Here is a 27,946-nt window from a genome sequence, read left to right as displayed (position 1 = left end):
CTAGGCATCCGTTCCATACATTAGTATTGACCATACATAGAAATGCAGGAAACAACACCTAAGACTTATATTAATGCTACTGTTACAAAATAATTTTCATTTTGTTAAAGCCTTGTCGGACTACCTCTATTCTCGCTCTTACTTCTTGTTTATAATCAAGTGGATTGTTGAACCAGCAACCAAGATATTTGTGTTGGTCTATGTATTGCTACTTCGTCTATGTATTATCACTAAGCTGTTGGTGATTCACACGGAAGGGGTAAATTTTTGTTCTTTGATTTTCGCAGTATTGATCTTCATCCCATCAAATGGAGAAGAAGACACAATGATGAACTCCAGACAATATACGGAGATGAAAACAGTACGCTACATTAAATCAAACAGAATACGATGGGCGGGTCACGTACTAAGATCAAGTGACGAAAGACTTCTAAACGCCACATTCTGGGAAAGGCCCGATGGAAAAAGGTCAGTTGGTCGCACAAGAAAGAGATGGAAGGACGCAGTAGCCAGCGATCTACGCAAAATGGGAGTACAGCAATGGGAAATAGCTGCTCAGGACCGACAACAATGGAGGGAAATAGTAAACGCGGCCAAGACTCACATAGAGTTGTAGAGCCAAATGATGATGATCTTCATCCCAATTTTTTCACAACTCTGTGATCCTATTTAATAGTATCTGGAGACTATGGTCCGAATCAGTCATTAAAACAGTGTCATCTGCATAGCAGATGTTAATTTACTCTTTGTCATTTTATCCTGATACCTTCTGAAGAGTACGATAAAGCGTTCGCAAATATTACCTCCGAGTAGAATAGTATCTTACTCCGTTAAATAGTATTGGTGATAGCACACAACCCTGTCTGACACCTCGTTGTATTTCAATTGGCCTTGGCGTGTTACCACTGGTTGTTGTGATTACTGTCTGATTCCAATAAACAGCTTCTATAATTTGAGAATCTCTTTTGTCGATTCGGATGTCGTTCTTTTTTGTCGACCTCTTTTGTCGTCAAGTCTATTATGAAAGATGAGAAAGAAGGTCTATTCAGGGCAACAATACTAGAAACCATTTGTTGAAACATGGCCATGGTTTCGTTATTTAATAGACATACCTCGTATTGAACAGTTACAACTTTCTATTTTAGTGTTTCAAAAACAAACTACAGTATCTATATACATATATCTATACTATAATCCATCTTTATGATGAACTCTGACATGACACCAGAATTATACCATGTAGACAATAAAAAGTCCCAAATATTAATGGGGAGTTAATATTAGTCCAAGTAATAAAGCTTAAAATAGGACAAAGCCTCGCAGTTTTTACAGAATGGATCGATTTCCTTGAAAATTTGGGAATAAGTAGTGGATAGCCCAAGTATCAAAATCTATATGATGCCGAAAGGCGCTTTTACCATGGGGGTGGTTGCCACCCCATCCCGGTGGTGGAAATTTTTTATTATATTTTGACCGCAAAGATTGGTAAAAACGTTCATTCTAAGGAAAAAACGTTCTATACATTTTTTTTATAAAATTAAGAGGAAACAGTAGCGATCAACAGGTAGCGAAAAAGCGTTCCAAGATGGCGGCTATAATTTTGAATATTTTTTCGAGATATTTGGCACACGTATTCGTAATATAATAAAGAATGGCGGTACAGAGCCCAATTTGAAAAATATATTAATATGTGGAAATTACTCTGTAATTAAATACAATATTAAAAAAAAAGAGCCTGTACCGCCATTAAGAAGAACAAAAATATAGACTTTCTTCAAATAAACTTTTTTATCCGATGCCTAGATTTTGTGTCATTTTGGAACTACTAAAATTTTTTATTTCATTAGTAGTTCCAAAATGACACAAAATCTAGACATCGGATAAAAAAATTTATTTGAAGAAAGTGTATTTTTTTGTTCTTCTTAATGGCGGTACAGGTTCGTTTTTTTAATATTGTATTTATTACAGAGTAATTAAATACATAAATTATAGAGTAATTTCCACATATTAATATATTTTTCAAATTGGGCTCTTTACCGCCATTCTTTATTATATTACGAATACGTGTGCCAAATATCTCGAAAAAATATTCCAAATTACAGCAGCAATCTTGGAACGCCTTTTTGCTACCTGTTGATCGCTACTGTTTTCTCTTAACAGTTTTCGATTTATTGGCTATCGAAAGTGTTAGTTTTATATATAAAAAAATGTTTTTAATCAATTTTCTGCTAATAACTCCAAAAGTTTTCGTTTTATCAAAACAACTTTACTTAACAAAAATGTAGCTTTTGAAAAAATAAACAAAACCGTTTTTATTAATTTTCTGTAAGACCAATACTAATCGAGCTATACTTTATTATAATGTTAAGCTCTTCTTCGTCAAATGCTTTCGTGCAAAGTTTTCGTTTTATCAAAACAACTTTACTTAACAAAAATGTAGCTTTTGAAAAAATAAACAAAACCGTTTTTATTAATTTTCTGTAAGACCAATACTAATCGAGCTATACTTTATTATAATGTTAAGCTCTTCTTCGTCAAATGTTAAATATTGTAGTTTCAAAGTCAAAAGACGGGGAAATGTATGTATTTTTCGAAGATAACTTGTTCAAACTAATTTAAAGTATTTAAAAATATCTATCTCCAGAAATAAAAAACAAGTCTCTAGCTCGAAAATTAAGTGACTTATAATGAAAAGAATGTCAGTCCCTATTTTTTTCAGCGTAAGTTATCGGAAGCAACCCCCTTAATCACCACCCTAATTAAAATTAGTCATTGACCTTATTTGGTCTTCTTTACTTATGTATTATTAATAGGTTTTAGAAGTTTGACTGGCTTAGAATAATTAGTTTTAAAAAAATTGAGTTAAAAGCGAATAACGAATTTTTGTAGTTTGGAAAAAAATGTTCTTTTCTTCAGAATAGAAAGTGGCATCAGAGATACGAAAAAGTGTTTAAATATGAAATTGTCTTATTTAATTCCCAAGAAACTGGTTTGCATAAATTTTTTCTACGGCAAAAATTAAGTGAGTTATTGACAATTAAAACTTTTAATAACATGCAAAAACCACCTTTACCAACACTTTCAAAGTCACCTCTTCGTGCGACTGAGGATTTTAAAAAGATTTAATATTAATATGCTTATAGATCTTGTAAAGACCTACAAAATTGTTTTTCGCCAAACTTTCTCAGATAAATAATAAAAAAGTTATGGTTCAAAAATAAATATATTTTTTTGAAAAAAAAAGGAGACATCCAATTGGAAGCAGAATAATGCAAGTTAGCGGTGTTTTTAGTAATTGGCCTTATTTATTATATTTATTCTTCTTTATTTGGGCATTATTAATAGATTCTAGAAGTGGCTTAGAATTATTAGTTTTTAAAAACTGGAGTTAAAAGCGAATAACGAATTTTTGTAGTTTGGTAAAAAGCCACCATTTCCTTCAGAATAGAAAGATTAGCATCAGAAATACGAAAAAATATTTAAATACAAAATTGTAGGATATTTAATTCCCAAAAATTTCTACTGCAAACATTGAGTGAATCGTAAACGAGTATATCGAAAAACATTGATTTTATCGATATACGTAAAACTAACATGTTGTTCTGAAGCTATTTTCTTGTGGCATTTTTATAATCAACTATTTTTAATGGGAAATAAGCCACAATTTTACCAAAAAAATGATTTTATTAACGTTTCGACGCCCAAGTCGGGTGTCGTTGTCAAAATACAAAATAATACTGGTAATAAAATAAAATTAAATGAAACGTTAATAAAATCATTTTTTTGGTAAAATTGTGGCTTATTTCCCATTAAAAATAGTTGATTGTAAAACTAACACTTTCGATAGCCAATAAATCGAAAACTATTAATTTTATCAAAATAATTTATAGAACATTTTTTGCTTAGAATGAATGTTTTTATCAACTTTTGTGGTCAAAATATAATAAAAAATTTCCACCGTCGAGATGGGGTGGCAACCACCCCCATGGTAAAAGCGCCTTTCGGCATCATATAGATTTTGATCCTTGGACTTTCTACTACTTACTCTCAAATTTTCAAGCAAATCGATCCATTCTGTAAAAATTGCGAGGTGAAAAGCTTCGGTTCCTGGACTATATGGTTCACTGATGGTTCTAAAACTGTCCATGGTACTGTATCAGGAGTCTTTGGGCAAACATGCAATTATATTATGTAATAGCAACTGTGTTTCAGGCTGAAGTTTCTGCTTTGGTGGCCTGCATAGATAGAGAAACCTAGACAAATTAGGTATGAACCAAGGCGCAGAAAGTGCGAAATGGAAGAATATACTATCATACACATACTATGTCATTGCAATGTGCTAAGTGATGTGAGGCAGAAATTCACAGGTCACTGAGGATTGTACCAGAAGGGATCCAAAACAACCAATAAAGAAACTGTGGCCACAAGACATATTAGTTTAATGAAAAAAAAAAACAAAGTATGGTACAAAGGTGTTACAATAAACTGCCAGAGATTGACTAGTCTCGCCTGAACCTAAAAAGAAGAAGAAGATTAGAAGTTGTTTACTTCATTGTAAGTTCTTGTATACTTGATTAAAAGTTTGCACAGAAATGTGTTAACAATAAAGGAAAGTGTTGTCAAGGGCACTATTCCGTTCTATTTCAAGAAAGTAAGAGTTCGTGAGCAATATACAGGGTGGTTCATCTTATTAATTCGCCTCGGTCTATGTACGGAAAACCACTTGATATTTAAAAAAAATCTCTTCACAGAAATATACAGGGTCTTTAATACTACAATCTAAAAATAATATACAGGGTGCTTCAAAAGAGTGGTATATCAAAGTTATATTTTTTCTTATGGAATGCCCTATATCTGATGACATTACTGAATTTACCTTAAAAAATAAGCTATACTTTCATAAGGGTTCCCTATACCTAAATACACGGTGTTTTGATTTATTTTGATTTTTATGAAAATGTAAGGTTTTAGAAAAAAATAAATATCTACGAATCTAAGGATCAGTAACAAATTCTTTCTTGGATCTTAATAATAGACTATTTAGCATACTTAAACAGATGCTTACTGCAACAAAATTTCTTACAGGGTGGTCAAAATATGAGATTGTTCTATTAACAAATTCAAGCTGTAATAACTTACTTATTTTAAATGCAACACCCTGTATGTAAGTAGTCTATCGCGTAGAAAATTTACTTAGCTTTCAATTTATATTAGGGTTTCCTATACCTATCTTTTTACAGGGTGGTCAAAATATTAGATTGTTTTATTAACAAATTCAAGCTGTAATAACTTACTTATTTTAAGTGGAACACCGTGTATCTTACTGGTCTATCGCGTAGAAAATTTACTTAGCTTTCAATTCTTATTAGGGTTTCCTATACCTATCTCCCTTCATTTTTCAAATATTTAAAGATTTCCTAATTTGTAAGCTTTAAAAATTAGAATTAAGTACCTATGTCGTGGTTATGTACAACACATCACCAACACCGGCAATATACTTAAATATCTTAGTCAAGATACTTTCGTTAATAAAATTCACATTTTTATCATTTAATCACATAGAGTATTCTTATTTTAAATGACATACTCGGTATTCTATTCTTTATAATGGAAGATATTTAAAATCTCTTCAATTCCATGTAAACATTCTCAATACACATGTTATTCTGTAAATATAAATTCCCATGTTATTCTGTAAATACCTTTTTTACATATTTTTGTACAATAGGTTCGTTTTCGTCATAGTAGCCATTGCATTTAATTGTTTGTAATTGCGATTCAAAAATTCAAACAAAAAATGGTGTTCTTAAATTTACTTAATAACCGTCGGTTTAAGATATGGAAAATACTTATACGGAATGAAATATAATTTAAATATCTTCCAGAATACGGCATCTAATATAGGGTATGCAGTTTAATATAAACATTTTATTAAATGTCACATGTAGGCCAAAATCAACTAAAATACTACAACACTCTGTGTGATTACATGATAACAATGAAAATTTTATTACTGACAGTATCTTGTCTAAGTATATTGCCGGTATTGGTGATGTGTTGTACATAACCACGACATAGGTACTTAGTTCTAATTTTTAAAGCTTACAAATTAGGAAATCTTTAAATATTTAAAAAATTAAGGGAGATAGGTATAGGAAACCCTAATAAGAATTGAAAGCTAAATAAATTTTCTACGCGAAAGACTAGTAAGATACAGGGTGTTCCATTTAAAATAACTAAGTTATTACAGCTTGAATTTGTTAATAGAACAATCTCATATTTTGACCACCCTGTAAGAAACTTTGTTGCAATAAGCATCTGTTTAAGTATGCTAAATAGTCTATTATTAAGATCCAAGAAAGAATTTGTTACTGATTCTTAGATTCGTAGATATTTATTTTTTTCTAAAACCTTACATTTTTATAAAAATCGAAATAAATCAAAACACCCTGTATTTAGGTATAGGGAACCCTTATGACAGTATAGTTTATTTTTTAAGGTCAATTCAATAATGTCATCAGATATAGATATAGGGCATTCTATAAGAAAAAATATAACTTTGATATACCACTCTTTTTTGGAGCACCCTGTATAATTCACATTATTTTTAGATTGTACTATTAATGGCCCTGTAAATTTCTTTAAAGAATTTTTTTTAATATTAAGTGGTTTTCCTTACAGACAACGAGGCGAATAAGATGGACCACCCTGTATAATATAAAGGGGTAAGATAGACATCGTACAAAGCGAAGCAGCATTCCAGTATAGGTTAAAAATGTATTCACTCGATTCGCTAACTGAATTGGAGAAGAGAACCAGCATGGGAACAGCATCATCAGTGTAAAAAGCATGTGATAATATCGTTAACGCCCAAACAACATAATTTAATCTAATCTAACATTCAATACAAAAGCATCTAACGGACCAAGCATCTACGAATGAACTAAACCCAGGAAACTTACCTCGGAAGCAACTATTTCGGAATGAACCTTGTTTTTGTCTCTTTCTTTCAACTGAATCAGAAGAGCGTCAATTTTCTTTTGGGCTTCGTCACGTTCCTGTTCGCGCTCCATGGCTTGTTCCTCGAGGAATTTGTTAGTCGTGCGATATTTCTTATCAGCTGCCTCGATCTGCATTAAAAATAAAAGAAAACAAAATAAGAATGAAGGATTTTAATAAGCTTGCTCTGGCTAATTAAGATAAAAACCAAATAAATCTTTGTAAAGTATTACATCTTAAGGGCATTACTTAGCCCTTACTACTTTTTCACAAGCAAAGTATTGACAGAATGCCGAATAGACCATCGCTACACTAACATGATAAAATATATCTACCAAAAGGCAACCGGCTAGCGTAAGACTATCTTAACAACAAACAAATAAATTCTGTATACAGCGAGGAGTACGGCAAGGGGAAACTGCAGCTCCAAAGCTACTCACGGTAGTATGTCTGACTTCCATGCATCTAGGCCGGGGTTCAAATCCCAGCGGCCGGCGAGAATAGTTAAGACATTTTACAAAGCGCAAGAGGTTCGAACATAGTGGATACATGCTTTTATATTGTTGTTGATGGAAGAGATATTGAGCAGACTGCATCCTATAAGGACATGGAATTCGGTTGGACAGAGATAACCAGACATATGAGGTCCCACGTCGCATAGGATTGGCAGAGTTTGGTAAATTAAACTATGAATTTAAATGGGATCGTAGGGGACAAAGGGAATAAAAATAGATGGAGAATACCTAAACAACTTACGTTTCGCCGATGATATAGTCATAGTAGCTGAGGATCTAGGTATGGCAAGAGAGTATGGCAATAAACATCTCGAAAACCAAAGTAATGACAAATTTGATACCCCACCAGAACATCAGTATTGGTGGGAAAGAAATAGAACTCGTAGATAGATATAAATACCTGGGACATGAAATTACGATTGGCAGGGATAACCAGACTCATGAACTGAAGAGAAGAATCGGTCTTGGATGGGGAGCGTTTGGAAAACTGAGAGAGACTTTTAAAAGTGAGTTGCCCACATGCCTAAAGAGAAAGGTATTTGATCAGTGCGTCCTCCCAGTCTTGACGTACGGATCAGACACACTTACCTTAACTAAAGCCTCGGCTACCAAACTAAGAGTCACGGAGAGAAGAATGGAGCGGTCAATGTGAGGAATAACTCTGCGAAACAAAATCAAAAACGAAGAAATCAGGAGAAGAACAAAGGTGACTGACGTCAGAAAGGATAGCCAGGTTGAGGTGGAGATGGGCAGTACACATAGCTAGTGTTGACCCACGATTAGTGTACCGTGAGTATACGTTGCTATAAAATATAACTTTAGCAAATTAAAATAATATAAGACGACACTTTTCGATAGAACTCTTTATTGATTGCTATACGTGTTTACAGATCTAATTTTCGTTCGCTACTGAATACTATTAAAATTACAAAACGGCTCTCGACCAGAAATCCCTGGTGGTGGGGAAAACAAAAATGTCTATATCTGTCCTACAAACTTTCACTTTGGAAAAAACGTGATTACAAAACCGTTGAAAGCCGTTTATCACTGTCCTTCTCAGAAGGGGACAATAACCGCTTGACTCGCCTAACTTTCCAAATACCTACTTTCTAAAGAGGATCATGATACAAATGACAAATGTTACCCAGAAATATAGGTAAGAATGAATGTATTTTAATCTTTTAAGAGATTTCTGGAAAATAATTTACCCAAACTTTAAGAGTGGTCTGATATGAATTTACATCGTAAAATAAAATCGAAAAAACTAAAATTAACTAAGCTATAAGGAGACGGAACAGCTAGAATAATAGATGGGCGATGAACAAGGAGGTTACTGGAATGGAAATCCGAGGGAAGACAAGAGAAGCGTTGGTCGACTACGTATACCATGGATTGATGATTTAAGAAGGCTAAATAAAAACTGGATATGAGCGGCGCAGGATAGACGGCGTTGGAAACGAGGGGAAGAGGCCTATGTTCAGCAGTGGACTTTTTGGGCTGTGTGTGTGTGAAAAAATGGCTTGGATGCGAGTCCGTTAGCCACAGATTTTTATTTTATTTTTACCTCAATTTATTAGTTTTGTTATATTTATACGTATTTCACTTAAATGATTATATTTGTTTCTTTCAAGTAGTTTATGAGTATTTTAAATATTTCCATTTTATGACAACTTAGTAGATATTCTATACTAATTGGAAAATGAACTTGTGTTTGTCGTAAATTGTAATATAATTGATTTATATATCTCTCGTTAATTTTGCATTCCAAGAAAATATGGTTTAAATCTCTAATCGAAACATTATCACAAAAACATACTGATGAATTAATTATTCCTAATTTGTGCAGATGTGCCTCATATTTCCCGTGTCGAGTTTTTAATCTGACGATAGTAGAAATATCTTGCTTTGGCAGGTTATATTTAAATATGTATTCAGGTGGCGGAGGAAGTTCTTGATGTAAAGAAAAATATAAATTTTTTGACATGCTTGTAATATTTTTCCATTCTTTTTTCCATATTTTATTTATTCTAACTTTGACGTCATTTATTGAATCTGTCTTTTGGGGCTGGCTGATGATTTAAATGGGATCTACGAAATGCCTAACAAAGAAAAATATTTGACCAGTGTGTGTTACCTGTATTAACTTATGGAACGGAAACATGAACACTCACAAAAAGGTAGTAAACAAGACTCGCGTGACTCATAGGGCTATGAAGCGCCATATGTTGACGGCCTCTTTGAGAGACTGAATCCCAAACGAAGAAATACGTCGTGACATCAGACAATCGATGGATTGTCGAGCGGAGGCCAAGACAAGAAGCACTACGAAGCAGAGGAGGCTCACCAATCAGATGGACTGCGACCTGAAGTGTGTTATCAGTAACCGGATGCAAGCCGCACAAGACAAATAAAGATCGGAAGAGCTGAGGGAGACCTATGTGTAGCAGTGGATGTCTACAGGTAGTAGGCATAATGATGACTACTTTATTACCATGTAAAATTGAGTATTTTATTTCAATGAGAAGTATCTTTATGTTATGATCTTGTGCAAGGAATAATAAACAATAAACTACCAAAACAAACACTGACAAGGACACCAAGCGGAAAGAAAAAAGAGGTAGGCTAAGAAAAAACTGAATAGAGAGTAACCTGCAAGATGATCTATGGATGGATAAACCTAGAAGAACGAATAGTCAAAGACTTACCCATTGCATTCACGTTTCAATTTCGAGATCGTCAGCTTACTCCAAGGAAAGAGGAACATTCTATTAAAATGAAAATTTTCTGGCAGAAGATAAAAATTGATCACGAGAAAGATGAAAAAATCGTCGTGATTCTTAGTAGACCGAAATGGCAGCAAAAAAAATGTCCCGCAGAACAAAAATGATGATTTTGATAAAAATACATCAGAAAAATAACTTAAATAGTGCCTTTCTTTAGCTATGCTAAATAATGAAGAACTATCCTAGTATTTAAAATTTTGTTAACTGTTTGTTCGTTATAGCCGTTGTTTACTGCTATTTGTTTAATGATGTTTAGTTCTATCTCGAAGTTATTTTTTGTCATGGGAATTTCTGTCAGTCTTTTTAAACCAAAAACTCCATAAGAAAGCCCTGAAATTAGTGTATCCACCACCACAGAAAGAACCCAGTACCTTCTGCTCTCTCACATATACTGGCAAGATAACAACAAAAATAGCCAGATACATAAAAAAGAAAGGAATAACACCAGCTTTCAGAACTAACAACAACTTAAGCAAATATATTAAGAACAATAAAAGTCGAAAGAGAAAGCAACTACAGAGTGGTGTGTACAAACTAACTTGTGGTGACTGTCCGAAAACGTACATCGGTCAAACTGGCAGAACTTTTGACAAACGGATAGCAGAACACAAAAGGGCATTCAACAATAGAAAAACAGACACTTCTACATACGCACTTCACCTTCTAGATCATAATCATTCTTTCAATGAAGAGTTTCAAATTCTACATATTCAAAATAAAGGCCTTAAGCTATCTTTTTTAGAATCTTTGGAAATTAATAAACTGAAAAATACAGATATAATTCTGAATGACCAACTCGAGACAAACAGCTCCCCACTCCTCAACCTCTTCAGTTGAAGACTTAAAAAGGCAAACACATTGTAAACTATATCACTTGAGAAAGGCACTCCGCCGAAACAGCTGTAGTCACTTAGTTATAATAAATTTTGTGGAAGTATAGAAAACAAACGTTTTCGTGTTTTATTGTTAGATAAAATGAACTTCCATCAAGTAACGGTCGAATCCATCAACCATAATTATTTCATTAAAAATTTAATTTCTGTACTAAAAGAAACAATATCATGAAATAAATAACACAAAATCAACAATGATCAATTGTGAATGTTAAGCACAGTTTTTGGAACGATTCCCCGAAATTATTTTAAAATACATATATATTGCAAATTAATAAAAAAATCAAAACACCTGTCAGAAGCAATAACAAACATTCGACACATCGTAATACTTCATTGTAACTAAAATAACATAAACATTTTTTATCAGGAGTATTTTTAACTGCTTTCATTAAGAATATTGGTGTATAATAGGCCAGTTGATGGATACAATATTCGAAACAAAATACGAAACAAAAAAATAAAAATTATGAAAATAGACCAGGGACGAAGTCTTTGAAAATAACAAAAAGTAAAAAAAAAATAGTAACTGGATGGAATCCACTGCAACAAGAAGAAAATATAACAAAAATTAAAGGAAAAATCATTTAAGAGCGATCTGAGGTCGGGAAGTGGAAGTGGGTGAGTTTTTAAGGGTAAAAACGTTTTTATCATGATTTCCGTCAAAACTGTTATGTATAAAAAGTTAGAGGGCAAAGTTGTAGATAATAAAAAGATCTACAACTTTTGTATTTACATTATATGTATAACAAACATAGACTAGGCATAGGAGATATTGAAATTCGATTGAAAGAAAGTTAATCCACCTGGACTGTTTAAGTGTTGAGAAAACGAGAAATTTTTGTTGCCATTTGTAGAGTAGATTAGAAACAGAGATGTCACATATTTTTTGTAGTAGTTCAGTTTGGTTGTAAAATTGGTATTTGAAAATCAAATTTATGGGAGGTTTCATAGATTCATCTAAAAGATAATGTGTAAGTTAGATGCAAACGTACCTGTTGCTGAAGATCATACCGTTCTCTATAAGATTCTTCCTTAATTCTCTCTCCTACCCTACATAATTCTTCGATGAGATGTAACAAAGTTGGATCGGCACTGGTTCTCGACTGAGACAACACATTTCTGGCTTTTTCTTGAAGATCGACCAAAGCGTTCATTGTATCACCTGAAACAAAATTAAAGCAAATATCTTAGACTCAGCCAAAGAAGCTCTGGGCGAAAGAAAGATAAATATAAGCAAGTCTCTTCCAAAGCGAAAAATTCCGTGGTTCTGTACAGAGATGGAGGAAGAATGCAAGGAAAAGAAACAGCTTACCTGAAGTAGACGATATACAAGACACAAGAAGCGTATGCAGATTGCAAGAGAATAAGAAATGAAACACATGCACTTGTAATAAAAATTAAAAACGAGCACTGGAAACTATTATCAAAAGAACAGGATCACGATTTTTATAGTCTATAAAAAGAAATATGGCGCTTTATAAGAGGCCAGAGTAGAGTCCACATAAGCAAGCATGAAGTACAAAAAACACTTGAAAAACTAAAGAACAGAAAAGCGACAGGTAAAGATGAACCAAATAAATTATTGAAATATGGGGGAGAGGCAATGACGGATCAACTGACAACATTAATTAACAAGAAGGCACAATAAAATACCATAATAACAGCCAGAAAACTACAGAGGTATCAATTTGCTAAATATTACCCTGAATCTTACAACTAAAATTTTGCAAGTACGAAAAGTCAGCTCATAAACTTAACATATGGTTTCCGTATTGGGACCGTGCAAGTTCGGCAAAGCGACCCCTATTTCTACGCTCTATACTAAAATTCGCACTTTTAATTATATTGGCCAATTATATTAGTCCTGGTTACTGGATAATTGGCAAGGCCATAGTCCAAAAAAATAATAAGAAGAAAAAATAAGATTCAGGTTGTTATGAAAACGTCAACAATTGTATGTAGTAAATAAAATTAGTTATTAAAATGCAGTACTGCAAGCAAAATAAAATTAATTAAATTTACCTTTATATAATAATTGCATATCATATCAATATTGTGGAGCAATATATAATTTTTCTGCTTCACTGACAGAAGGTATGAAATATACGTCAATTTGACAATTTCAATTGACAATATGAATTATTTAAGATAGTTGCAATATTTCTCCGCGACTCGCGCACGGTCGTTTCTCGTTTCCCCTTCCAAGTACTTGCACACCGCGAATAGGAATATTCGTCATAGAACAGATTACACAGAAAGAATTAGAACACAATAGACTCGAAATCCTATTTGATCAGCTTAAAGAAGGCATTTGGCAGAGTAAGATGTAATGCATTTCTTGTAAGTCTATTAAAACAATAAGATGTAAGTCAGAATAGATGGACAACTTACACAATCTATATATACAGGCAAAGGAATAAGACAGGGGGATTCACTAAGCACTATGTTATACAATTTAATCATGGATAAGGTCATAAAGAACTTCAATAAAGCAAGAGGATAGCCATAGCCCAAAATAAAGATAGCCTTTAAAGACTAGTTCCCAGATTTAATGCAAGAGCAAAAGAATTTAACATGACGATTTCACAACTTAGAAAACTAGAACAATAGTAATTAGTAAAGAACCAATTAGATGCAAACTTAAAGTCGATGGAGTTAGCATTGAACAAGTAATGGAAATAAAGTACCTGGAGATTAATTACACTGTCCAGCCATGGAGACTTTAAAAAAGAAGTACAAGATCAAGTACAAAGAACAATTAGATTATAACGGTCCGACATTCGTTGTATTTCTGCTCCACCCTGTATACCAAGGTTATTTGAAATTTCAATCTAGTTTACATTTGTAACACTTTCGCTACGCCCTGTATATTGAATCGAAGAGTCGTAGTTCCTAACAGATCTTTCGTATGACGTGATTCACTTCTCACGATGTTGGATGTTTGTTTCGTTGTTCGTACGATTCTCTGAAATTTAGCGTAGAAATCTAAAGTGCCCCAAATTGTTTATATCCTACAAGAGGAGGCGGCAATGTTTCAAACAGGTTCTAATTGTTTTCGGAGATCATAAATTCTCTAATAATGTATTTCTGCCGGCTTTGAGACTGAAAAGTGTTTATTTTATAGAGATAACAGCTTTGAGTAAACAACAAGTGTTACCCATTGAGCACACGTGCGAAATTGCTGACTTGTCAAGACCTTGAGTTTGTCGTGAGAACGGGCTTGCCATGGGAACCTAGAGAAAACTGCTTACAGGGAATCTGGTTTCTTATTGGTGGAGAAATATGCATGGCGTCTGATTAGAGGTTTGACGGAAAGTGATTTTGGTTTTCTTAATGGTGAAGATTTGATTAATTGAGAATTAAAGTCTGCAATTGGGTCGAGAACTGATTGTGGGAAGGTAAACTTCTGATTTTGAGAGGGCGTTGATTTTTGGAAGGTTGGTGTTTGAGGAGATCAAGTGAGCAGTTCTGTTAGAGAGTTCTGTGGTAGAGGTCATCGAGTAGAGTTCAGGAGAGAGCTATCTTGCCGGGCCTCGGGCCGCAAATGCGGTTACCGGCAAACATAGAGTGAAGTTCCAGTTAAGTTTGTGTAATTTTGTGGCAGAAGTTTTTGTGTTTGAGTTTGTTCCAATATGGCTTTAGCAATCTGCAGGCCACTGCGTTCAGCTTTTGGTAGGTGCCATATTTCCTTTCATGCAAGCAGAAGTCAAGAAGTTTTCTTTTTATGTTACTAGTTCAACATTCTAGTTTAAGCCTAAAGTTTGCTAGTATTTTTTTTATCCAGTTTAACTTACTGAAGAAATAGTAAAGTTTTCTTTAATATTTGGTTTGTGAGCAGTACCAATTTGTTTAAGAGATAAATGCTGAATTTTTCTATAAAAGTTTTTTTGATGAAATATGGAGTTTTTTTAATGAACTATGGATAACCTGATGTACTTTTGTTGTATCAATTTTGTGACTTTAGTGAAGTGAAATCGCGTCTTGGACTGGACAACCACAGGAAGAACAGGACTGATAAACAAGGTATATTTTGTAAACTTTCTATTTTATTTTTTTGTAATCTCGATCTCTATCATTTGTAACACCAAGAGATCACAAATTCATTTTTTTTGTTTTTTAATAAATAATGTTTAATTTGCTAACTACAAATTTATTATTTCTTTTCCTTCTCTCTTGAATCGTAAGAACAATAAAGAAACTGGCTGAGTATAGAATATAGTATAGAGTCGTTAAGGTAAGTTACGTTATAATATTTTGTATATTATGTATATGATGTATATTTTCTGTGTGACTATGTTTTTGTTTTATTTTGATGTAGCGATCTATTTTTCTTTTAATATTTCCATTTTGTGAACTTTTGGTTCCTTAAGGTAACCAGTGGCTCCCAATATTTTATTTTTTTTATTTTATATCCTTATTTCGATTTATATCTCTTTAATTTTTTTTAAGCTAATACGAGTACACTATTAACATCCCTTAAGAATCCACACCCCATTAGATGTCTGAGATCGTGGCTATAAATTTCGTTGTGTAACATCCCCTTATATGACATATCAACATCTTGTCCAATTTCTATCCCCTTGTTACGTTGTACAAATAACACCCTCTTTTGGGGTACGTTACAAGATTAGCAGGATGCTTTAATAACGTTATATGGCGTAACTGATACATTAACTGAGATGAAATCAGGAATATATAAGGCCAGTGTGAGACCAATAATGACATAAGCATCAGAAACAAGACCCGATACAGCCGAAGAAGAATGAGAATGCTGCAAACAGCAGAAATGAGAATACTCAGAAGAATTATTACAAGAAACAAGCTGAGAGACTGAATATGTAGTGGCGAGAATAAATACTTTTACAATATCTGCTCAGTATTTATAATAAAACAAAAGAAAAAGACTAAGTTTTCAATCTAATGGCATATAAAACAACATAATGCTATTCTACATCCCACCAGACTGAAAACAATGGGAACCTTCTCTGGTTACACCTCCGAGGCTTCTACAATTTGCAAGCCATAACGGATTCTGAGACTAAGGAAGATGAGGGAATTTTACAATTTATAATTCACGTCCCATCCAGCGTGGTACAGTTCCACGCTGCAGTCTTTTGCTAGCAGTTGCCGCTAGGCCATCTATGCCATTTCGTTCGTTGCAATCCGTGACTGCACGCCGGGGTTTGTTTTGGTTGGATCAGAGAGAGCAGCATATGTGCCTCCTGATGAGAGACTAATAAGTTTCGAAACCGGTAGAGATGCTTGCTGCACTCTCTGATGGGACTAGAATATGATGCGGTTGTATTTTCGTTTTGCAACGAAATTGAAAATAGTTATTCACTTTTGAAAAGAAAAAGAGTTCGGCATGCCAGCTTATATTTGCTTCATTGATCTGACGATGGCGTTTGACAGGACATTCTAAATATATTAATAGAAAATAAAACACCGACCAGCATAACAAAGATAGTCCATAACCTAAATAAAAACAACGCAACCAAAGTTAGAGCAGAAGACCAATTCACTGAAAATATTCCAACACCGGGAGGAATTAGACAAGACGACAGTTTAACCCCGTTCTTGTTTAACCTACTCATATGCAAAATTATAAACAAAGTAACATCTCTTAATCTCGGATATAGAATGGGCAACAAAAGAATTGGTATGGTGTGTTATGCATATGATGCAGTAATTATTGCCGAATCAGAAGATGATCTTCAGAGACAGCTCTTTCAGTTCTTTCAAATAGTCCGCCAACTAAATATGAACATTTCTACCAACAACACTAAATGTATGACAATAGCAAAAGATCCGCTCAGATGTAAGTTAGAACAACCCCATAGAACAGGTAATGACCTGCGGAGTCAGATCAACAAAGCATCTGCATTGTCTGCGGAAGATAGTCTGGTCAAATCCGTATATGCGCACAGATAGTAAAATTAGAATCTACAAGACTTGCATACGACCGATGACATATGGCATAGAAGTGCGCGAAGACACCAACAAAACGAAACAGATGTTAAGAGTTGCCGAAATAAAAAACCTAAGAAAAATAGTGGGGAAAACAAGAAGAGACAGGGTGAGAAATATAAACATTAGAGAGCAATGCAAAATTCAAGATATTGTAAGATGGGAAGGCAGCGCAAGAGGATGTGGTACAACCATGTAAGACGAATGGATGAGAATAGACTCCCAAAAATTGCCCTAGAAAACAACCCGCCCGGTTCAAGACCCCCGAAAGACCACCTAAAAGATGGAGGGATAGTTGGCAATCTACCTCCCAGGACATTAACCAAAGGCAGCTTCAAAATTAAACAGATCGAAAGATCTCCAAGAAGTAGCAGAAGAAGAATATCTGCTAACAGTTATGAAAGTGCATATTATCCAATTACTTCAAATTAATGGATAAAAAATTATTAAAAGAATTCTTACCGTGGTAATTTATATTGACCATGTTTGATTATGTCAAGAACACTAAATTATTAATTAATTCCACATAAAATATTATTTACATCAAATAAGATATCTTTTCACAGAAAGCAGTAAATATCAGAACAAAAATAAAACAGTAAAAACAAAATAAATAACTAAATTAAGTTCTCTCGAGGATAACTAATTTACGAATACTAGTATTTTTCACATAAAACAACTAATCAGATTAATATACTCGTAAACAAATCACAGTAAATGGTAAACAAATAATATAATCTCTCTTGCTTGCTAGACCATCCCTTTCAGGAGCCAATAATCAATAAAACAATTAAAACAATCAAAAATAATTTAAATAAGATAAGTTTCTAGTAAATACTAATTGATAAGTATATCAAAAGATTTGGAAGACCCTCACAGACAAGAATGGTATTTGTTATTTTGAAAACCACTGATTAATGATAAATTAGCTATAGTATAGAAAAAGTCAAACAATAAGGAATGCACATAATTTTCCCCTTGTTGCCATATTCTAAATTTGAAAAAATATATAGGGAATATTCAAATTTTTTTGACATGGATTCCTATTACGGTGAGCATTTCATTAGTTAGATTTAATGACGAGTTTATGACGTCATTATTATATTAATTTGGCGAGATTGTAAAAATGGCAACTGACATCTGTCATGGAGGTTAAATATAATGAAAAATTATTGTTTTCTAATTATATTTTATTTATTTAGTTTATATTTTAACGACAGTTTACTTTTTAACCAAATTCACTTTCCCTTCCCTTATCCTTGATTGGTCGATTAGGTTTGTCTTGTTGTATGGTAGGTTTAGTTAGGCGTTAGAAATGTTGCTGGCTAACTGGGCACAGCTCCCAAGGTCATAAAAGAAGAAGAAAAATAAAAAAAAACAAAAATCTTACATAACCTTCTATAGGACAAAATGGCTTTGTCACTTATATAACAAATAGTTATCTTGGTTTCACACTTTTAAAGACAGAGACATGGTGTAGTCGGTAGTTGATCTGAGCTATAAATTTTGTTCAAGAGTACTTATCACTAAAACATCAATATGCTGATCATCTATAATTTTTAGTAGTTCAATAGGGAGCATGTCGGGTCCAGTGTTTTTTCCGCTCTTTATTGTTCTTAATGCTTGTATTATTTCTTCTTTTGTAATATCTAAACCTATTTTTCCTGAAGTTAGTTCTATGTGTTCCAGGTCCCCTCTTTCATCATCGAACAGTTCGTGGATGTATTCTACCCAGCGTTGTACTTTCTAATCGGTCTGTGTTATACCAATCCTGTATCTATCCAGAAGTGCACTAGTGAGATTTTGTTTTCTTAGTCCTACCATTTCTTTGACTTTATTCATCATCATCATCTTGGTGCTACAGCCCTTAAAGGGCCTCGACCGTCTCAAGCTTTCTACGCCATTCTGTTCTGTCCCTTATTTGCATTTTCCAGTTGCCGACTCCGATCTTCTCGGCATCTTGTGTTACCCCGTCCATCCACCTCAACGTTGGTCTACTCGTCTTCTCTTTCCCACGGGTTGAGCTGTTAGAATCTTTTTTATCATGTTCGATTCAGGGGCCTGGGCTACATGTCCTGCCCACTGCAGGCGGTTTCGCTTAATTACAGAGATAATATCTTTTCCATCAAACGTATGCTTGTAGATATTCTGCAGTTCAAAGTTATATCTACGCCTCCATATTCCGTTCTCACAGACTGCTCCGAATATCTTGCGTAGCACTTTTCTTTCAAAAATCGACAGAGCGGATTCATCTGTTTTAGTTAGCGTAAATGCCTCTGATCCATATGTGAGAACGGGGACTATCAATGTTCTATACAGCCTAATACGAGTTTTTTGAGACAGACGTTTGTTAGATAAGTACTTCGATAGACCATGATAACACTGGTTTGAATTATTATTCGCCTTTTTATTTCCTCAGATGTGTTATTATTGGGGATAACCAATGTCCCTAGATATATGAACTCTTTGACCGCTTCGAAGTTTTGGTCATTGATGATTAGATCTGCGTCAACCTTTCCAGCTCTTGTGTTTGTGTTAGTCGCCATGAATTTGGCTTTATTTTGATTTATACAGTGAGCACGTAAATGTTGGAGTAAATTCATTTTCTCAAGAATGGACGATTTTGGAAAAAAATTCCGAAATAGGTCAATTTTTATTTTTAAATTATGACTTTTTGGCATATATATCATACTAGTGACGTCACCCATTTGGGCGTGATGACGTCATCGATTATCTTTTTAAATGAGAATAGGGGTCATTTCAAAGGTAACTCAATTCTCCATTCAGTAATATAAACATTAATATAATTATTTATACAATTAATTATTAGAACAATTTTTTTTAATTAATTTTATTGACATAAAAAGAAGAATGTGTGTAACTTATTTAATTCAAAATCCATTATAATACTACTATCAGAAAACAATGTTTCTCTGACAAATAAATATTGTTTTTTGCTTAAATTCAATATTAAAGCACACACCTATCTGCCTCTTGATAGTTTAAATATTTAATTTAAGCGAAAAGCAATGTTTATTTGTCAAATAAACATTTTTTCTGTTTTTTGAGAGCTGTAAAATGTATTTTGAATTAAATAAATTACATTCTTCTTCTTATGTCAATAAATTTAATTAAAAAAAACACCCTGTATAAATAATTATGTTAATGTTTACATTACTGAATAGAGAATTGAATTACCTTTCAAATAAGCTATCACACGACCCCTATTCTCATATAAAAAAATTATCGATGACGTCATCACGCCCAGATGGGTGACGTCTCTAGTATGATATATATGCCAAAAAGTCTTAATTTAAAAATAAAAATTTACGTGTATCGGGATTTTTTTCCAAAATCGTCCATTCTTGAGAAAATGAATTTATTCCAACCTTTAGGTGCTCACTGTATGTAACCCCATTTGTTCTGCTGCTGCTACTAGATCGGTTAGGATTTCCGCAATTCTTTGACTTTATTATGTAGGTTAAATAGATCGTATCTTTTTTGGAGGTCCTCCATCTGTTTGCGTTTCTCTTCGAAGTGTTTTTCTTTTGCCTGCTTTATCATCTTCCTTATCTCGTGGTTAATCTCTCTGTATTTATTGTTATATTTTTTCTTATAGTGTCTCCGTTGTTCCATATTGATGGAATAACAGTCTCTTAAATCTAGAACACTTGTCTTAAAGATACGAAACATACTTTTGTGTTCCACCGTATTTGTTATTTAAATTTATTTCTGAAGCAATTCTACCTAATATTTATTTTCGTAAGTGACTATAAGACAATAATTAAATTAGCTCGATAAATATTGGTGATTACTAATATTCACCTTGTAGATCCATCCATTGTATTATAATTTTGCATATTCATATTACCACCTTTAGCACATCTATATTGTTCCATATATATATTCTTAATAGGTAATAGTTTGTATTATTTTTGTGCAGCATAAAAATGTTGATCAATTTAGTGAAAATACTGTTAATTCTTGCAATCATATCCCACAAAATACGTCATACTACACAGTTTAAATGCATACGACACGGAGAAACCTTATCTTGTAAAAACATAAGTGTAGAAGACATCTACAGGGAGTATTTCAACGAAAAAGTGAAGCAGCATCAACAAAACTTGTCTGGGATAGAAGTATCAAACTCCAACATACCTTCCATCAAAAGTTTTCGCAGACCACCACAAGTCTCAAACATACATGACGTTAGTATCCACCACAGCGCAGTTAAAAGAATCTCCAACTCAGCTTTCGACGATTTTGACAATTTGAAGAGTCTAGATGTAAGTTTCAACTTTTTGATAGATGTAAGCTTTGTAAAAAGTCTGCCAAAATCATTAACAATCATCAAACTCAATAATAACAAGATATCCTTTTTGGACGTTCATTTTACTGACTTTCCACTTATATCCAATGTCGATTTAAGCTTCAACAAGATCAAAACGCTTGATTTTGGAAAGCTAATAACTGTGCCTGACATTAATCTAAGCAATAACCGCATAAATTTTATACTTGCCAACGAAAATAACTATTTACCAATAAAACTTAAGCACTTAAATTTAAGCTACAACAATTTTTCCCATTATGACGAACATAGGCTATCTATAGCACCAGATGTGCTAGACTTAAGCGGAAATGACTTAAAGCTAGTAGACCTAACATACCACAAACAATACTTGAGCTTGGCCAGATCTAAGGTAGAAACATTCCTAACAAAAATTTGTGCCAATACGGCAGATCTAAGTACTTTCAGTAACATTTCACAAGTCAAATTAATGGTTTCTAGCAATTTAGTACTCAGAAAAAACGAGTTTCGTACTCTATCGAATGATACTTTGGACTTAAAGCAATTTTTGGATTATATTACCTATTACTCTTTAGATTTGTCTGATTCCACGATCCAATCCATAGCTGATAACTATTTTAATGCCATGAAATTTTCTGTGCTTGATTTAAGTCTCAATTATATAACTATTTTAAAGAAAAACACCTTTTTGTACTCAGACATAAAAAAACTTAACATGTCTTATTGTGTTATACAAGTTTTGCAATCAGAAAGTTTTAGTCAAAGTACCATAGAAGAGTTAGACTTAAGTAACAACAGGATAGCCAATCTTCAAGGTGTTTTTGATGATGTATATATCGAAAATTTAGATTTATCGTTCAATTATATTAAACACTTAAAAAAGGACACTTTTGCTCGGTGCAAAGACATTAAAACTATAAATCTGTCGCACTGTCTCATAGACACAATAGATCCAGGAACCTTTTTGAAGCTACAAAATTTAAGAGTTCAAGATTTGAGTTATAATAAAATAACAATTTTGGACAGAGATATGTTTGGTTTACACATAAACGATTTAAAATTGCAGGGCAATAACATACACACTATAAAAAGTTTGGCAGTCAGTAATCTCGATCATATTTTTGTTTTGGATTTGTCTAATATTACCATTTCAACGATAGAATCAAATGCGTTCGATAATTTGCCTAGAGCTCAAGAACTGTATTTGACTCATAACAATATAACAACAGTGGAGCATACTTGGTTTGCCAAGTCCACCTTCAAACGATTAACAAAAATAGACTTAGCACACAATCCTATAAAATCTATAAACAAGCTGACCAACATTAACCTCAACGAAGTAGTTTTAACCATCAACGGTACTTTGGAAGCCAATAGTATTTCGAATGTTTACATAAAAACACTAACACTAAAAGATTCTAGCATTGACACATTAAAAAAGAACTGTTTTAGAGGTTTGTTTAGCTTAACTGAGCTCTATTTGCCTGGTTCGTCTGTAGGAACCATTGAGACTGGTGCTCTAAACGACCTTTTCAATTTAGAACATCTAGATGCTCAGAATTTGTTCAAAAACAATAAGGTTTTGCACGAAAATACTTTCAGTGACTTCAACTCGATGAAACTCTTGGATTTGTCCAACATAGGTCTTGAAGAACTGGAAGCCTTTTGTTTTAAAGGACTGAAAGCTCTTACGTATCTTAATCTAAGCAAAAACCAGTTTTCTGCTTTACAAAATGATACTTATGCAGGACTTGTACATCTAGAAACTTTAGACGTAAGCCTGAATCAATTAACTACCATAGACTCGAATGCTTTTCGAAGTTTAGGTGCTCTAAAAGAGCTGAATTTAAAAAACAACAGGTTACAAAATCTTACAGTGAACATCTTCAATACTTTGGTCAACCTTGAAAGACTGAATTTACAAAAGAATGAAATAAGCAGATTAGAGAGAGGTCTTTTCGATGGGCTCAAAAATCTTTTGGAGTTAAACCTGGCGGAAACTCATTTAACCATTATGGACGTTGGAGTCTTTCATCAACTCAATAATTTAAAAGTATTAAACCTGAGCAAAAACAGTATGGGTTCGGTTAAACCACCACGCAATTCTTTTGAGATAGGTATATTTTCAAACTTAGCAAACCTGGAAATTTTGGATTTGTCTTTTAACTTGATCTCTAGCTTGAGCGTTAAAAATATGTTCATGTCTTTAAGAAATTTAAAGGAACTGTTGTTAGATCATAACGGTTTGAAGTATGTAGATTTTGGCGGACTTTTAAACAATTGCAAGAAACTTTCTTATATTGGTATATCGTTTAATACGTGGAAATGTGAGTATTTAGCCGATATTACCGAAAAATTGTTTAACTCTAGCATTAGTTATCATCCTAAAACACCTATTTATAGTCAGGATAATATTGAAGGAATATATTGTACTGATGTTTGTAAATTTGTATATTGTGAAGGTAGTGAAGGAAGTGAACTAGAAATTCAATAAATATATCCGAATGTAGAGTGTAGAGCCTTGGTGTATATTTTCATGTTCCTTTACCTTCTTTTATATTACCATATCAACTGAGTGTTCTGTCGAGAGACAGTATGTATGAGAAACTAATCATACAATAAAATCTGTATGAGAAGCTAATCATACAATAAAAGTTATTTTAACACTTTTGTTAACTTTTTTTTTTTCTTAAGCGTAACCGACATTTAATATCTTACCTTATCTATTATTTAAAATTAAGTGATTTTTATAATGAAAGTACCAGATTTGCACGACTTAGGCGGAAATGACTTAAAAGTAGTAGACCTAACATATTACAAACAATATTTGATCTTGACCAGCGCAGATCTAAGAACTTTCAATAATATTTCATAAGTCAAATACAGTCAAAAAATGTATCAAATAAAAGTTGCTTATTTTTACGTAAAGAATCCAAATCTGCAATAAAAATTGGGGGCTCTTATTTAAGATTTTAAAGTAACCCTTCACCCCATCCCGTGATGGGTCGTGTTTTTTGCCATTCGATAGATTTTTCAAAAATATTGAAATAAGTGTATTTTACAGGTTTTCGATCTGATGTTCTTTTCGCGAAATATCGCGGGGTTCGTATTTAAAATTTTAAATTTACACCCCATCCTTCTGCGTGGGGAGGTCATGTTTGGTATCATTCGATAGATTTTTGAAAAATATTGAACACGTATTTTTTAGTTTTTCGATCTGACGTTCATTTCGCAAAATATTCGCTTTTTTGGGAAACTTTGTGACTTACCCATTTCCTTACGCCCCGCTCAAATCGTCAGATTTTTAAAATATACACTCTTTTGCGTGTACTCAACTTACCTTATCTTAATCTGACGATTTCGAGTTTTTTAAGGATAGATTCTTTTTTCGGATCCCCCTTAACGAACTCCCCTGTATTAAGAGCCAATATATGGTAGAGGTACATTTACAGGGTACAAGGTTTCTCCCGATGTGATAATCTGACGCGTTCGAGTAACTGCAAAAATCCCCGCTTGGGCTCTTTCCCCTCCCATAACAATAAAAAAAATATTACCTAAACTTTGGGAATGTACGCCAGCTTCTCCGTACCCCTCCGAAACGATTTCTTTTCGACCACTCTCTAAAAGTTGACCGATCTTATTTTTGGCAGCGGTAAGGTCTTCTTCTAGTATGTTTTCTTTGGCTATGACGTTCTCCAGCTCCGTTTCCAATCGTTCTCTTTCTTTTTCCAACGTTTCGATGTATTTCTAAAAAAAGAACGTAGAAAAATCAAACTACGATTGCACAAACTTATAATTATCTATTTTGAGCTCTCAATCTCCGTATATGAATCAGTTATACAGTGATGAGCGTGCTAATAACCGGCAAAATAGCACAAAAGATGGAAAACATATTAAATTGTGAGATGAAAAGAAATAAAACTAGTTGAGTTGTTAGTAACGTATAAATTGACATTATATTGATTGTTTCCCAGCTTTACACGTATCAGAGGAGTATGTCAACTAAAACTGTCACTGTGACAGTGGTATTTGCAAAACTCGTCCGATACGTCTAAAGGTGGGAAACAATCAATATAATGGCAATCTATAAGTTACTATCGCTAAAATTAATACCTCCACTAGGTTCATCTCTTTTTATCTCACAACTTAATATGTTTTCCAGCTCTTGCGTTATTTTGCCGGTTATTAGTGAGTTCATCAGTGTATATTACACGTACGGGGTACAAAAGTATTAAGATTTGACTTAAGAAGTGAATGAAACATTTAAAAATTTTATCAGTGTTATCGGGGAAGCCACCAAGATGAAAAATTGCCCAGATTACCTCAATCCAAGAGATGCTAAAGTAGAAGCCACAGTTAGAATGCAGCGTTGCTCTTACGACGCACAGCGATGCCGCTCTTGTCGGCACAGTGGTGGGTGCGTGGTAGATTGGCGATAGACTGAGAAATCACCGGTCCTGATGCGCCGCTCGGGGCAAACTGGCCACGTGGTCGGCCATTCTCCCGTAAGAAATACATTGTCCTATGCTACCTGCACTGCATTCTAACTGTGGCTTTTAGTATATAGTCCATGTGGTGAGACCGCTCCCGTCTGAAAAACATTTCTAATTCGGTTTCTCTGTGGATTCATATTCAAAAATGTCCCCTTTAAACAAATCTGAAGGGTGCCGGACGGAATTTTTGGGCAGAAATTGTTTAAACAATTTTTTTAAACAAATACATAAGATCACCTTATATTGCTCCAAAAAAATATATTTTTAGGGTTTTTGGGTCATTCTAAACAAGAAAGGTATCTTGTGATTTTTCTCAAAAATTGACAGTTTTCGAGTTATAGGCGATTTAAAATCTAAAAAATGCGAAAATACGCATTTTCGAGGCTTAAAAACCTATATTAAATTAGTGTTTTTAAGGATGCCAATAACTTGGATTAAAGTTTAAACATTCCTTTTCGAGATTCTGAAGAGTGATCGGGTCTATAGTCGGTTCGCTAAACTCAGACGCAAATGGCTAAAGATTTTAGTACGTAACTTTTTTGTTTTTTGCCAATTTTGACAAAATTTGCAAAATTACTAAATATTTAGTAATTATTAACTATTTAGTAATAATTTTTTTGGCAATTTTATCAAATTGGCAAAATTACTAGCTTAAATCCCTAGCCAGTTGAGTCAGTTTAGCGAACGGACTATAACTTCAATTTAGAAAGTAGTTTTTTAATTGATAATTATGCGTGTCCACCAGGCTTTTTTGCCGGTGCAGCGCGCACTATTTTCAAAAATCTCCTATTTTCGCCCAAAAAATATTTTTTCTGGATTCTTTGGGACATTCTAAATAAAATAAGTTTCTTGACATTTTTCTCAAAAGTTAACAGTTTTAAAGTTATAAGGCATTTAAAATCCGAAAAATGACAAAAAACACATTTTTGTATTTTAAATCGCTTATAACTTTAAAACTAGTAACTTATGAGAAAAATGTCAAGAAATTTATTTTATTTAGAATGTCCCAAAGAATCTAGAAAAAATTTTTCGGGGGAAAATAGGAGATTTTCGAAATAAACTACGCCGCATCGGCAAAAAAATCGGATGGACATGCATAATTAACAATTAAAAAACTACGGTCTAAGTTGAAGTCAGACCCGATCACTCTTCGGAATTTTGAAAAGGAATGTTTAAACTTTAATCCAAGTTATTGGCACCATTAAAAATACTAATTTAAGTATGAGTTTTTAAGCCTCGAAAATGCGTATTTTCGCATTTTTTAGATTTTAAATCGGCTATAACTCGAAAACTGTCAATTTTTGAGAAAAATCACAAGATACCTTTCTTGTTTAGAATGACCCAAAAAACCTAAAAATATATTTTTTGGAGCAATATAAGGTGATCTTATGTATTTGTTTAAAAAAATTGTTTAAACAATTTCTGCCCAAAAATTCCGTCCGGCACCCTTCAGATTTGTTTAAAGGGGACATTTTTGAATATGAATCCACAGAGAAACCGAATTAGAAATGTTTTTCAGACGGGACGGGTCTCACCGCATGGACTAATAGCACTCGGTTAACTTCAATGTGGAGATCTCTCCTTACAGGTGATCTGTGGGCTCATGAAACTAAGTTGCAAAAAGCCATGATGAAGCCTGCACAGAGGCAGACGAAAGCTTGATGTAGCAAAATTTTATGTAGTTCAACCCAGAAATTCAGTAAGGTTGATATTAATTGTTATAATGATATTACTCCTAGATATTTTAGTTATATATGTTTGATATTTTCCTGTTTCATAACTTTTAGAAAAAAACTGGACTTATGGTCGGTTTCACCAGCGATAAAAATAGTAGTTTATTCGATAAATAAAGTTATTCGAGCAATAAAGTGACACTTTACATTTCACTAACGTCAAATAACATTCTATTTATTTATTTATCAAATAAGTATTTTTTACTATTTAATCTCGCTTTAAATATCTATAACAAAGAAAATTCGTC

The 27,946-nt window shown here is 33.3% G+C and overlaps 2 protein-coding genes across 5 annotated transcripts in view; one reads left to right on the top strand and one right to left on the bottom strand.

The window, feature by feature from the left end:
* The window catches only part of LOC114336636 (golgin subfamily A member 4), a 142,247-nt gene that overhangs the window by 80,418 nt on the left and 33,883 nt on the right, over nt 1-27,946 (bottom strand). For all 4 annotated transcript variants that reach the window (XM_050658063.1, XM_050658066.1, XM_050658067.1 and 1 more), the window contains 3 exons: nt 25,027-25,219; nt 12,186-12,355; nt 6,963-7,130 (listed from right to left, as the gene is read on the bottom strand). In XM_050658063.1, coding sequence (XP_050514020.1) covers nt 6,963-7,130; nt 12,186-12,355; nt 25,027-25,219 — 531 coding nt within the window. The remainder of the gene's footprint in view (nt 1-6,962; nt 7,131-12,185; nt 12,356-25,026; nt 25,220-27,946) is intronic.
* Nucleotides 21,072-23,988, top strand: LOC114336224 (toll-like receptor 3). Its single transcript, XM_028286553.2, has one exon. It carries the CDS (start codon nt 21,111-21,113, stop codon nt 23,964-23,966), a length of 2,856 nt encoding a protein of 951 aa, XP_028142354.2. The 5' UTR covers nt 21,072-21,110; the 3' UTR covers nt 23,967-23,988.

Source organism: Diabrotica virgifera, chromosome 8, assembly GCF_917563875.1.
Source record: "Diabrotica virgifera virgifera chromosome 8, PGI_DIABVI_V3a".
NCBI lineage: Eukaryota > Metazoa > Arthropoda > Insecta > Coleoptera > Chrysomelidae > Diabrotica > Diabrotica virgifera.
The sequence above is the reverse complement of the archived record's forward strand: the minus strand, read 5'-3'. Positions and strand labels throughout refer to the sequence as shown.